General features: G+C 46.7%; 1 protein-coding gene across 2 annotated transcripts in view; it reads right to left on the bottom strand.

Moving 5' to 3' along the window:
* Positions 1 to 14,178, bottom strand: part of chlsn (cholesin) — a 352,112-nt gene that overhangs the window by 11,558 nt on the left and 326,376 nt on the right. For both annotated transcript variants that reach the window (XM_078240181.1, XM_078240182.1), the window contains exon 2: positions 6,260 to 6,465. In XM_078240181.1, the coding sequence (XP_078096307.1) occupies positions 6,260 to 6,465 (206 nt within the window). The remainder of the gene's footprint in view (positions 1 to 6,259; positions 6,466 to 14,178) is intronic.

The raw sequence follows: 14,178 nt of genomic DNA, 5'->3' as shown, positions 1-14,178 counted from the left end.
ATTGCTGTTTTTTTTACCCCAGAGGTTGCCATTTAATAAACTCATTCCACTACTCTGCATCAATGATTCCCCAAAACACCTTGGGCTCATTCTTGAATGTGACACAGTTGTTGTACAAATTAGTTCCTTCTAGGGAGCCGACGTAACATTAAGCATATTTTGAAGAATATGTGGCAAAAGTGGCAGAAGCATAAATGCATGTTCAGAAGTGTTAAGTCTGCAGCCCCACTATGCCCCTTTGAACTTTCCTCAAGGCATGCACAGATTTCTTTGTCTGATATTGTAAAAAAAAGTACCCAACTCAATTTACATCTAGAAAATCTCTCTCAACCATTGCGCAAAGCTAGATCTGTCAGCTGCCATAGTTAACATCTTTATAAAGGCCCTTTTTCAAGAGTAGCCTCCCCTTTTTTAGATCTCCTAAATCATAGACGCCCACAGCTGAGAGGATGGAGGAATGAAAGAATAAACTCACATTTATATAGCCTCTTTTCACACCTACAGAAGGTCCCAAGGTGCTGTTGTTGTTGCTCCTCTTCCTGCACCTAGCGGTGCACTAGGCAGACTTTCATCTGTTTCCATAGTGAGGTTTTACCTTGAACAGGTTGTTGCCAGAGGCCAGCAGCTCCGGGGCGCCACTCCACATCAAGCATGGCTGGCAAGGAGTCTCCCCCACTCTTAGCACCTGCCATTGGCTTGCTGGAAGGATTTTACGGGGCAATACAGAACCTGTTGGTTGTGTTATGAACGCACTTTCCTTGGCCATTAAGTCCTGGGGTGGGAATGGAACCCAGAACCTCTGGCTCAGAGGCAGGGACGTTACCCACTGCACCACAAGACCTGCCCAAAATGCTGTACAGTCAACAGAATGGTTTTTTGTAGCGGAGTTACTGCTGCAACATGGCATCAAATTGCACGCCGCAAGGTCCCACAAACTGCAATCAGATAATCTGTTTACAGGTGTTGGTTTGGTGATTAATATTGGCCAGGACACCGGAGAGATCTCCACCTACTCTTCTTCGAAATGCTGCCATGGGATCTTTTACAAAGCAGACTGTGCAGCAATTCCTCACTCATGCACTGGATTGTGTGCTCAAGTCTCTGGGGTATGAATCGAACTCCTCGTTTTCTGACTCAGAGGTGTGACTGACTCATTCATTTTGGCCTCAACCAACATGTCATTGATTGTTCTTTATTAAGTAGCCTGGTTAACATCAGAAATTCAACTTGCGGACAGTTTACAGATTCAAGCCACGCTCTGCGACACCAGATTTCTGAGTCATCTCTGGAACTATAATCTGTTAAGCAACAAAACATCAAGACTCAATTCCTTGGTGCATTGACAGCTTCATGCAGTCCAGTTCCAATTTTATTGCAAGGGGAATAGAACATAAAAGTAGGGAAGTTTTACTGCAGCTGTACAGGGCCACATCTGGAGCACTGTGTGCAGTTTATGTTAAAAAATATATAATTGCATTAGAAGCAGTGCAGAGAAGATTCACTCGACTCATTCCTGGGGTGAAGAGGTTGTCTCATGAGGAAAGGTTGAACAGGTTGGGCCTATATCCATTGGAGTTTAGAAGGCTGAGGGGTGATCTTATTCAAACATGTAACTTTTTGAGGGGACTGGACTGGGTGGGAACCGGGAGGATGTTTCACCTTGTGGGGAAGGCTAAAACGAGGGGACACAGTTTAAAAATAAGAGGCAGACATGAGGAGAAATGCTTTCTCCCAAAAGGTTACTGGTGTGGAATTCTCTTCCCCAGCCAGCAGTGGAGGCTGGGTTGCTTCTTCAAAGCAGAGTGACACAGATCTTTGATCGACAAGGGAGACAAGGATTGTAGGGGACCGGGAGGCGTTGCAGGAAAGTGGAGCTGAGACCACAACTAGATCAGCCATGATTTTATTGAATGGTACAGCAGGCTCGAAGGGCCAAATGGCTTACTCCTGCTCAAATGTTCCAATGGGTGCCTGGCATGTTCTGCTTCCTTTACGTGGGACCTTAGTTTTTGAGGCTTGGCAGGCAACTCCCTCATTGGGTTCTGATTATAAAATCCCTACAGTGCAGAAGGAGGCTATTCGACCCATCGAGTCTGTACCGACTTAGAGCATCTTACCCAGGCCCACCCTCTCCCCTTAACCCCATGTATTTATCCCACTAATCCCCCTAACCTACACATCTTTGGACACTAACGAGCAATTTAGCATGGCCAAACCTAAGCTGCACATCTTTGGACTGTGGGAGGAAACCGGAGCACCCGGAGGAAACCCAAGCAGACACAGGGAGAATGTGAAAATTCCACACAGTCACCCAAGGCAGGAATCGAACCCGCGTCCCTGGCACAGTGAGACAGCAGTGCGAATCACTGTGCCACCATGAAAGGTGATCAACATGAATAGTTGACTCTGTTTCTCCCCACAGATGCTGCCTGACCTGTTGAGTATTTCCAGTAATTTTTTTTGTTTTTATTTCACTCATAGGGGACATGGCTGGTAACCCTATATCCTTCAGAAATCAGCGGCCTGTCTTGGTCCACATGTCTTCAGGATAGATCCCAGGCAGATTGCAAGGCCAACATACTGAAAGGTCCCTCCTACTCACAAACTGTCCAGTGGTTATCTGCTATTGGTGGGGGAGGGGGCAAGATGTGTAAAACCTGTGTGGGGTGAGATTTATACCAGAACTGATCTGGAACTGGTCTTCATTCATTTTGCCACAGATGGTCTATGTCCATCCCTCCTGATTTCTGTGCGGTCTTTTGCACTCATCGAGTGAATGTGGAAAACCATTGGCAAGGCTAATTTGCATTTACAACGTACCTTATATCCTGTGTCAAAATCCTGGAACTCCCTCCCTAACAGCACTGTGTCTACACCGCACAGACTGCAGCCATTCGAGAAGGCAGCTCACTACAAGCTTTTCAAGTACGATTAGGGATGGGCAATAAAAGTGCTGGCTTAGCCAACAACAACCAGGTGCCATGAAATAATTTTTTTAAAGCCCTCAGGCTTTCCCATGGATCTTTGAAGTCGATAATTTACTTTCTGAAGTGCTGTCACATAGACAATCTCAGCAGACAATTTCTACATAGCAAGATCCCTTAAACAGCGAATAGCCAGATGATCTCTTCGTGGTTGAGGGAGGGATGTTGTGATGTGGAGATGCCGGCGTTGGACTGGGGCAAACACAGCAAGAGTTTAACCTGGTGTGGTTAAAACTCTTGCTGTGGAGGGATGTTGGCCAGGACACTTACAAGTCACCCTGGGTACACCTCCTAAAGTTTAAAGTTTACTTATTAGTGTCACAAGTCGGCTTACATTAACACTGCAATGAAGTTACTGTGAAAATCTCCTCGTCGCCACACTCCAACGCCTGTTGGGGTACATAGAATCCCTACAGTGCAGTAGGAGGCCATTTGGCCCCTCTATCCCACCCAGGCCCTATCCCCTTGACCCCACGTATTTACCCTGCTAATCCTCCTGACAATAAGGGGCAATTTAACATGGCCACTCAACCTTACCCGCACATCTTTGGAGTGTGGGAGGAAACTGTTCAGGTACACTGAGGGAGAATTTAGCATGGCCAATGCACCTAACCAGCATGTCTTGCGGACCGTGGGAGGAAACCGGAGCACCCGGAGGAAACCCACGCAGACACGGGGAGAATGTGCAGACTCCACACAGACAGTGACCCAAGCCGGGAATTGAACCCGGGTCCCTGGCACAGTGAGGCAGCAGTGCTAACCGCTGTGCCACCGCGCCGTCCCTTGCCACGACACTGAAATTCCAAAGTGGAAGCAAACATTTATTTCCCATACAAAATTGGTAAGTAGATGGTGGTTGACTCATTCCAATTAAAAAGCAGTGAGTTTTAACAAGCTGGAGGAAATCAATAGCATGACTGTGATGAGTGTTAGGAAAACAGGCTGTTTGTGATCTGAGATTTATAATGAAATTAGTAATGCTTCTCTGGGAACGAACTGTGTAAGAAACCGGTCACAAACCTCCCAAGCTCAGAGGCAGCAAATTTATTTCAAAAGCAAAATAAAATCTCCAGTGATTTATGAGCGGACTGTAATAAATTTAATCAACAACCTGACTTAAACCTGCCACAGCTTTTGTTTGCATCTGTAGCCTGGAAACCGGATTTTGTTTTTCAGAAGAGTATTCTTTGTTTCCTTCTCCAGAATGCTCTCATCCTTGTCCCTGAGTGTGGGTGCTTGGCTCAGCACTCTCTCCTTTAATGTTCAGACAGGAAGAAAGCAAGGCTTGCATTTCTATAGAAATCTTTCCTGACCTCAGGATCTCCTGAAGCACCTCACAGTCAAAGGAGTTCTTGGTGAAGGAGGGTCGCCGTATTTTAAGAATGAGATGGGACTCTCTCAATTTGGATCAGTGCACTGAGGAAAAAGTTCATGGACACTGACCCAATTTCATAGGATACAAGCAGCTAGTTCTGTCTGATTTGCTCACCCAAACAACAAGTGCCCACCTCATTGAATCTCTACAGTGCAGAAAGAGGCCATTCGGCCCTTCGAGCCTACACCGACAGCAATCCCAACCAGGTCGTATCCCTGTAACCCCATGTATTTACCTTGCTAATCTCCCTAACATTAAGGACCAATTGAGCATGACCAATGGTGGCACAGTGGTTAGCATCGCTGCCTCACAGCGCCAGGGACCCGGGTTCGATTCCCGCTTGGGTCACTGTCTGGGCAGAGTCTGCACGTTCTCCCTGTGTCTGCATGGGTTTCCTCTGGGTGCTCCGGTTTCCTCCCACAGTCCGAAAGACGTGCTGGTTGGGTGCATTGGCTATGCTAAATTCTCCCTCAGTGTACCCGAACAGGCGCAGGAGTGTGGCGACGAGGGGATTTTCACAGTAACTTCATTGCAGTGTTAATGTAAGCCTATTTGTGACACTAATAAATAAACTGTAAACACAATCCACCTAACCCGCATATTTTTGGTACAAACTCAAACTAATTAGAATACAACCACAGAGAGCGGTGTGTGCAAACATTACAAGCAACTGATCGGTGTCAGCCTTGGCTGAATGGCAGCACTCTCAACTCTCCCTCAACTAATATCAGCAAAAATATCAACGATGGCCTTGTTGCTGGCAGGAGTTTTCTACGGGCAAACTGACTGCCGCATTTTCCCTACACTACAACAGTGGCAATATTTCAAAAGCACTTCATCAGGTGTGAAGTGCTTTGAAACCCCTTGCGGCCGTGAAAGGTGCTATTATAGACACAAGCTCCTCCTTTCTTACAGTTACATGGAGAAAAAGAGAAAGACCCACTGAGATTCACACATTAACAAATAGAAAAACCTGACTGAGAATGTGTGGGTTAGGTGGATTGGCCATGCTAAATTGCCCCTTAGTGTCAGGTGGACTAGCAGAGTAAATACTTGGGGTTACGGGGATGAGGCCTGGGTGGGATTATTGTCGGTGCAGGCTCGATGGGCCGAATGGTCTCCTTCTGCACTGTAGGAATTCTACGATTCTAAAACTTCTGTTAGTGTGAAAATCTTTAATACCCACCGACAAATGACTCCCAGCCTGCCTCACTTGTGGAACGATAGGTCCTATCACACTATGGAACACAGGACAATGGTGGTAAAGCATCGGCCACACAACAAACCATTTTGTGGGCAGCACGGTGGCCCAGTGGTTAGCACTGCTGCCTCACAGTGCCAGGGACCTGGGTTCGATTCCCGGCTTGGCTCACTGTCTGTGTGGAGTTTGCACATTCCCCCCGTGTCTGCGTGGGTTTCCTCCGGGTGCTCCGGTTTCCTCGCACAGTTTGAAAGACGTGCTGGTTAGGTGCATTGACCCGAACAGGCGACAGAGTGTGGCGACTAGGGGATTTTCACAGTAACTTCATTGCAGTGTTAATGTAAGCCTTACTTGTGACACTAATAAATAGACGTGTTCATTCTCCAGTGGGTTTTTAACTGCTTGGAACGGGAGCCCTGTGGTCAAATGGATTGTTAACATGAACAACAAGCTGTAACTGCTGCCCTAGCCATACAATTCACACAAAAAAAAGCACTTTGTGTAATTTTTGGATTACTTTTCTGCCCGAGACATTTTGTGAGAATTGCTTTGCAATGCCAATTTATCAGATGGAGCTTACATCGGGGGTCAGCTGCTCCTTCGTTACCAATGGCAACACCATCGGGACTAAGTAAAGGGTTGGCAGAAAGTTCATCTGATTAAACGTCTGCCAAAATAAAGGAGCTCGTTATCTCTTACCTAATCAGGTATTCTAATGCAAGGTCCTTCGTGGAAGATTGCTGAGGTTTCGCCTTTTCCACTGATGCACCAGCTTCTCTCTGCATCTGCTTTTCTTTCTTCTTTCGCTCTTTCTTCAGTTTCCTTTCTATCTTTCTTTTCTCTTCTGCCGTGAGTTCCACCTCTTCCTGGTTCGCTGGTACTTCCGCCCGTTCTTCCTCGACATCCTGATGATCACATAACAATAGAATTAACCGAGTCGTTTGCCAAGAAATTATCTTAATTATTTTAGGGGCAGCATGTAAGAATTGGGGATTCTAACGCAAATCAGGCTCTTTACTACTTGCCAAAGTTCCTTCAACAGCAGTTCCCAAAGCCACAGCCACTAGGTTGAGAACGGCTGTTTTTTTCAATATTTTTATCCCAACCAAAAAACCCAATTCAACTTGAACCCAATTCATGATCCCCACATAGAGGCCAACAAGATCTAAGCTGACAAGATGAGACATTGCACCTCATCTTGGGCTCAATCAAATAAGATCGAAGCTGACAGGATGAGGCATTGCACCCCCTCCCGGGCTTGATCTAACGCTTCATCCTAGCCAAACAATGGAAAAGGCTTTGAAAAATTGCATCAGGTAAAGCCTCTGTTTAACCTCTTTGGCTACCCCGATCCTTTCCTCTACTCTTGCCAAGGCAAACCACAAACGCGGCACAGTGGTTAGCACTGCTGCCTCACAGCGCCAGGGACCCAGGTTCGATTCCTGGCTTGGGTCACTCTCTGTGCGGAGTCTGCACATTCTCCCCGTGTCTGCGTGGGTTTCCTCCGGGTGCTTCGGTTTCCTCCCACAGTTCAAAGATGTGCAGGTTAGGTGGATTGGCCGTGCTGCATTGCTGCTTAGTGTCAGGGAGACTGGCTAGGGTAATGCATGGGGTTATGGGGATAGGGCCTGGGTGGGATTCTGGTCAGTGCAGACTCGATGGACTGAATGGCCTCCTTCTGCGTTGTAGGATTCTATCAGGTGTTAGCATAACCCAAGTGCAATGGGCCAGCCTCTTCCCCTGCCTGATCATGGTTCACCCCTGCCAGGTAAGTATGGTCTTTGACTCAAAATCCTGAGAGCTCCCTATTTAACAGCACTGCAGGAGCAGCTTCACTACAGCCATGACAGGGCTTCAAGAGAAACGCTCACCACCACCTTCTCAAGGGTAACTAGGGATGGGCAATAAATATTGGTCTTGTCCGTGATGCCCACATCCCACAAAGAAAAGGCCATTAACACATCTCTGTTATCTACTCTGTTATTTTGACTATCAGCTGCTACTTTTAGTACAATTAGGCAAAAGAACCTTGAATAATGCAGATGAGAACTCGTCGGTAATGGGAAAACAGCAAGAGAATCATGATAGTCATCATTTAAACAAGCTGCCTTTCATATTCTAATTGGAGATTGCAACAAACTAACCCATTTAATGAATACATGAATACCGTCGGAATGAAGTTCAAAAGGTAATCTTCAACTGATATCACAGCAATTCAAGGCACTTGAAGAAATGTAAGGAAAAAAGATCAACATCTAAAACTATGGTCGGAATATCTCCTTGCTCGGGCGGTTATGTGCCCCACATAGAATCATGGGAAATCATGCGAGAAGACTTCAGACAGGAGCCCCAGTGTCATCGTGCACCTGCAGGATATTTCAGTCAGCAGACAAACATGCGAGTTGGAAACACGCCGGCCAACCATCAAAGAGGCAATTCGGCCAATTAAGTGGCCAAACACAAGCAACTTTATAAGGCCCGTCTACTTCTACGGTTGGCAGATTGGGTCAGCCCGGTGGCACAGTGGTTAGCACTGTTGCCTCACAGCACCAGAGACCCGGGTTCAATTCTGGCCGTGGTTGACTGTGCGGAGTCTGCACATTCTCCCCATGTCTGCATGGGTTTCCTCCAGGTGCCCCGGTTTCCTCCCACTATCCAAAGATGTGCAGGTTAGGTGGATTGGCCATGCCAAATTGACCCTTAGTGTCCCAAGATCTGTACATTAGATGGAGTAGCCATGGAAAATGTGTGGGGTTACGGAGTTAGGGCACGGGAGAGGGCCTGGGTAGGAAGCTCTGTCGGAGAATCGGTGCAAACTCGACAGGCCAAATGGCCTCTTCTGCACTGTAGGGATTCTATGATTCCATGATTGGCTAAGCTGGAATATCGATTCAGGGCGGGATAAAATGTCAAGGCTGAAATGAAATTTAAAAAGGTGTCTGGGGACCGAGGATTATGCTCGAATGTTCTGCCTGGACACTGTGGATAGCACTTTTTTCAGAAACATTATCAGATTATATTGTAAATCATTGGAAAATGGGAGCACCTGGCTGACAGGTTAAATGGGATTTAGGAGCCACCTGTGCAAATCTGTTTGGAACGGATTGCCCCGTGATTTGAGTGCAAGTCAGAGTAAATTGCTGGCTAATCCTTTGATGGTAGGACTGAGTATTTGGATTAATATGCACAGGATTTAGACAGACAGCAACTGAGGTCTCAATATTATAGTAGGTCATAGCACCCTTAAGCCGATAGTGCAACCAGAGAAGGGCAAATTTCAGAATAAAGCCTTTCAACCGAGATTTGTGTCCAATTCTGAATGTTGCATTCGCTTTAATTCCACTGAATGCCACTTTGTAAATTAAAAGACATGTTAGAACATCAGGAGGTGATGGAGGAGGGGCCAGGTCACTCCTGTACTGATTTTCAGGGTTTATAATTTTGGAGTTCTTCCTGGGAACGTCCAACAGTCCATTTGGGAATGTTTCCAGGCTATGTGCAGCCATTCTTTACAAGAACCACGTGGAAAAAGGAAGGAAGGATACATGGGAATGGGATGAGAAGAAAATGGGGTAGAGGAGAAGTCGGGACCTGTGCTTCCCGTGACTGAGAGACTGAGCAGATTGGGTTTGTACTCGTTGGAGTTGAGAAGGCTGAGGGGGGATCTTATAGAGACCTATAAGATAATGAAGGGGCTGGATAGGGTAGAGGTGGAGAGATTCTTTCCACTTAGAAAGGAAGCTAGAACTAGAGGGCACAGCCTCAAAATAAAGGGGGGTCAGTTTAGGACAGGGTTGACGAGGAACTTCTTCTCTCAGAGGGTGGTGAATCTCTGGAATTCTCTGCCCACTGAAATGGTGGAGGCTACCTCGTTGAATATGTTTAAATCACGGATAGATGGATTCCTGATCGGTAAGGGAATTAGGGGTTATGGGGATCAGGCGGGTAAGTGGAACAGATCCACTTCAGATCAGCCATGATCTTATTGAATGGCGGGGTAGGCTCGAGGGGCTAGATGGCCTACTCCTGCTCCTATTTCTTATGTTCTTATGTTCTTCGGCAAGGAAGGAGGGAGAAACTTGGGGCTGGTAAGTGACTTTAAATAAAAAGAAAGTTCAATTCATTGCAAAGTATAAAAAATATTTTAATAAAAGCAGAATGACTCTCTTTAATATAAAAATTCAAAACATTCTGTGGGAGCGCGACTCCTGATTTCCACTCCACATTTTTAAACAATTAATTCAAGAGAAGGGGGCATTGCCAATAAGGTCAGCATTATCCTGCCCGTCCTGAATAGCCCTCGAGTAGCTATCTTACACCACCACTCCCTAACTGCATTGCTGAAGGTACTCCCACAGTGCAGTTAGGGAGAATTTTGTAGGATGTTGACCTAGCAATGGTGAAGTAACAACAAGACAGTATCAAGTCAGGATGGTGTGTGACCTGGAGAACATGATGCTGCGATGCACCGCTGCCCTTGTCCTTCTGGATTGTAAAGGTTATTGGTTTTGGAGGTGCAGTTAAAGAAGCCTTGGCAAGTTGCTATGGTTCGTCTTGCAGATGGTACACACTCCTGCCCCCTATGTACTGGTGGAGGAAGGGTGTGAAGGTTTAAGATGGTGGATGGGTTGCTGATCGAGCGAGTTATTTGTTCTGGATGGTGTGTGTTGTTTGAGCTGTACTCATCTGAGCAAGTGGGGAATATTCCATCACACTCCTGATTTCTGCCTTCCAGGAAAATCTTTGGGACTTCAGGAGGTGAATTACTTGCAGCAAAGTTGCCAGCCTCTGACCTGCTCTTATAGCCATAATATTTGTATGGCTATAAGAGCTTCTGGTCATTGCTTTTTTTTTATTCATTTGGAATTGATTTATTATTGTCACATGTATTAGTATACAGTGAAAAGTATTGTTTCTTGCGCACCATATAGACAAAGCATACCGTTCATAGAGAAGGAAAGGAGAGAGTGCCGAATATAGTGTTACAATCATAGCTAGGATGTAGAGAAAGATCAACTTAATGCGAGGTAGGTCCATTCAAAATTCTGACAGCAGCAGGCAAAAAGCTGTTTTTGAGTCGGTTGGTATGTGACCTCAGACTTTTTCCCGACGGAAGAAGGTGGAAGAGAGAATGTCCATGGTGCATGGGGTCCTTAATTATGCTGGCTGCTTTTCCGAGGCAGCAGGAAGTGTAGACAGAGTCAATAGACGGGATGCTGATTTGCATGATAGATTGGGATACATTCACGACCTTTTGTAGTTTCTTGCCGTCTTGGGCAGAGCAGGAGGCATACCAAGCTGTGATATAACCAGAAAGGATCCTTTCTATGGTGCATCTGTAAAAGTTGGTAAGAGTCATAGCGGACATGGCAAATTTCCTTAGTCATTCAGGGGATGTGGATGTCGCTAGCTGGGCCAGCATTTGTTGCCCATATCTAATTGCCCTTGAACTGAGTGGATTTTTAGGCCATTTCAGAGGGCATTTAAGAGTCAGTCACATTGCTGTGAGTCTGGAGTTACATGTAGGCCAGACCTGGGTAAGGACGGTAGATTTCCTTCCCTAAAGGACGCTAGTGAACCCTATAGGTTTTTCCGACAATGAACAATGGTTTCCTGGTCATCAATGGACTTTAAATTCCAGACTTATATTGAATTCAAATTTTACCATCTGCTATGGTGGGATTTGAACCCAGGTCCCCGGAGCATTATACTGGGTCTTTGGATTACTAGTCCAGCAACAATACTACTATGCCACTACCTAACCCCCAGAATGTTTATAGTGGGGGATTCAGTGATAGTAATGCCAATTGAATGTCATGGGGAGATGGTTAGGTCTCTTGTGATGTTTGTTGCCTGGTAATCTTGTGGCATGAATGTTACTTGGCCCCGCCTGTATTTTGGGCAGGTCTTGCTGAATGCAGGGTCAGTAACTGCGGAGTTAAAAATGGAACTGAACACAATTAGCAGCAAACATCCCCACTTCTGATCTTATGATGGAAGAAAAGTCCATGAAGCAGCTGTTGATGGCTGGACCTAGGAAACTAACCCAAAGAACTCCTGCAGCAATGTCCTAGAGCTGAGAGGATTGGCCTCCAACAAGTGAAACCTCTTTCTATGTGCAGGGTAGGACTCTAACCAGTGGAGAGCTCCTTCACCATCCTGATTCCCAATTTTACGAAGGTTCTATGATTACCCAGTTAGTCAAACGTTACCTTGATGTCAGGGTCTTGGGTAGGGAGGATTCCGATGGTCAGACTGGGGCAGGGGGGGCGTTTTAATTTTAGGGGGCAGCCTCCCCTCCCAATCCACTAAGGGTAGCCCCCCACCCCCCGCAAAAAAAACTAAACCCCCCTTCATTCTCTGTGCAAGGGTAATTAGTCTCTGGAATTCTCTATCACAGAGAACAGTGGAGGCTGGGGCATTGGATAGATTCAAGGCTGAGTTAAACACTGGGGTGTCGAGTGTTAAAAAGGTGCGTGAGGAGGGGCAGGGGCACACAAGTAGGAAAATGGAGTTGGGGTTAGAATCAGAACAGAAGAGCAGACCCAAAGGGCCGAATGGCCTACTCCTGCTTCTTATAATCTTATGGATGACTAGACAGGTACAAGGAGTTTGCACATTCTGTCTGTGTGGAGTTTGCACGTTCTCCCCGTGTCTGCGTGGGTTTCCTCCGAGTGCTCCGGTTTCCTTCCACAGCCCAAAGATGTGCGCGTTAGGTTGATTGGCCATGCTAAATTGACCCTCGTGTCAGGGAACTAGCTGGAGGGGAAAATGGGGTTATAGGAATAGGGCCTGGGTGGGATTCTGGTCGGTGCAGGCATGATGAGTCAAATGGCCTCCTTCTGCACTGTAGGGATTCTATGACTGTGAGGAAGGGTGTATAGATTAGGACTAACTGACAGCTCTTTCAAAGAGCCAGCACAGGCGATAGGCTGAATGGCCTCCTTCTCTGCTGGAACATTCTGTGGTGTGGTCAAGTCTGCGCAATCCCAGATTGTCTGCAGGAGTCCCGCTATTTCTATGTATCCTCTATGTCGAGGTCTTAGCAGCCAAAAGAATTATCACAGCCTGTACACATTGGCCGAGATATCAGACAGCCGCACAGACTCAAACCCTCCAGCAGAGCGCACTGGAGAGCCTGATTATCATGTCAGAACACAACTCTGCATCCAGGCTCTGAATGAGATCAGCTAACTTGGCAAGGGTGAGGAGCTGGCTGGAGTTGGTGATTGTGGTCTGCTCAGCTCAGCTCATGCATGGCAATTTGGCGCCAAACGATTCAGCTTTGGTGACTGTAAACTGACCCCAAAATCTGCCATTGGTTAGTAGGCTGTAAATAGCCACTGTCAGATTTAATCACCGTCACCATAATAACATCATTATAAGCAGTTCATTTTCTACAACATCCAGCCACCGACTATAATAAAAACAAAGCTTGAAGAATCAGCCACAACTGTCAGCTGGTCTGCTGAGAGTCTTCTTGCCATCTGGAATTATTCTGGACAAAGAACATGATTGCTGAGTGCCAGACAACTGGCTGACCTGAAGGAAAGCACATACGGCAAATCATCAGAAGCATTTGTGATTTCTGCGATTGCCAGTTCGATCTTGTGTCTTGTCAAAGTGGCCCAGCAGGCTCAAGCCAACCACGTAGCCCTGTCCCAGTTCGTGCAAGAGTCGAAACAAGTCTCCCAACCAGCCTCCCCCAAACCACACTCTGAATGGGTGCCAACGAGCTGAGCTTTTAACCCTGCCCTGACCTGCGCACGGTCACACAGTGATTCGCACTGCTGCCTCACAGCGCCGGGGACCCGGGTTCGATTCCCGGCTTGGGTCACTGTCTGTGTGGAGCCTGCACGTTCTCCCCGTGTCTGCGTGGGTTTCCTCCGGGTGCTCCAGTTTCCTCCCACATTCCGAAAGACATGCTGGTTAGGTGCACTGGCCATGCTAAATGCTCCCTCAGTGTATCCGAACAGGCTACAGAGTGTGGCGACTAGGGGATTTTCACAGTAACTTCATTGCAGTGTTAATGTCAGCCTACTCAATCTGTAACCAGCTAACTGTAGCGAGAGAATTCGGCATGTGTAGAAAAAGCTGGGGTGAGAACGGGAGGAGGAGGAATCTGCCCTGAAGAAGATGCCCAAAACCAAATACACCATCAGAACAGGGAGCAGCCATTGTCCTGATCTTGAGAGTCTTGTATTGGAACGAGTCCTCGAAAATTGTCAGTGGTTACATCGTCACCAGAAATGCAACATGTAGATATACACTTAACGTGAGGCAAATCAAATCCTGAGTCCAGCAAAGATTTCAGACCAACAGTTAGTTGGTGTAGCCGCTTTGTGGAATGAAATTGCCCTGTGTTTCAGCAGAAGAGCAAGTTCGCTCAGAGACTACCAAGAGACTTCAATGCCCCCGCCCCGTTCCCGGTCATTCACCATCAACAGACATGCGAGTGCTTATAACATCGATAACATGAATGAAATGTCAATTAATTCTGATATTCCCAGTCGCCAAGCTGTGGGGTGGAAAGTTCCAGTGAAAAACACAAGGCATGAGGAGACAGGATACATGGTGGTATCCGCCTGTGTGGCCAATAAAACAAAAAGAAAGCCTAA

This window comes from Mustelus asterias, chromosome 23 (assembly GCF_964213995.1).
Source record: "Mustelus asterias chromosome 23, sMusAst1.hap1.1, whole genome shotgun sequence".
Classification (NCBI taxonomy): domain Eukaryota; kingdom Metazoa; phylum Chordata; class Chondrichthyes; order Carcharhiniformes; family Triakidae; genus Mustelus; species Mustelus asterias.
This window is presented reverse-complemented; position numbering and strand designations above follow the sequence as displayed.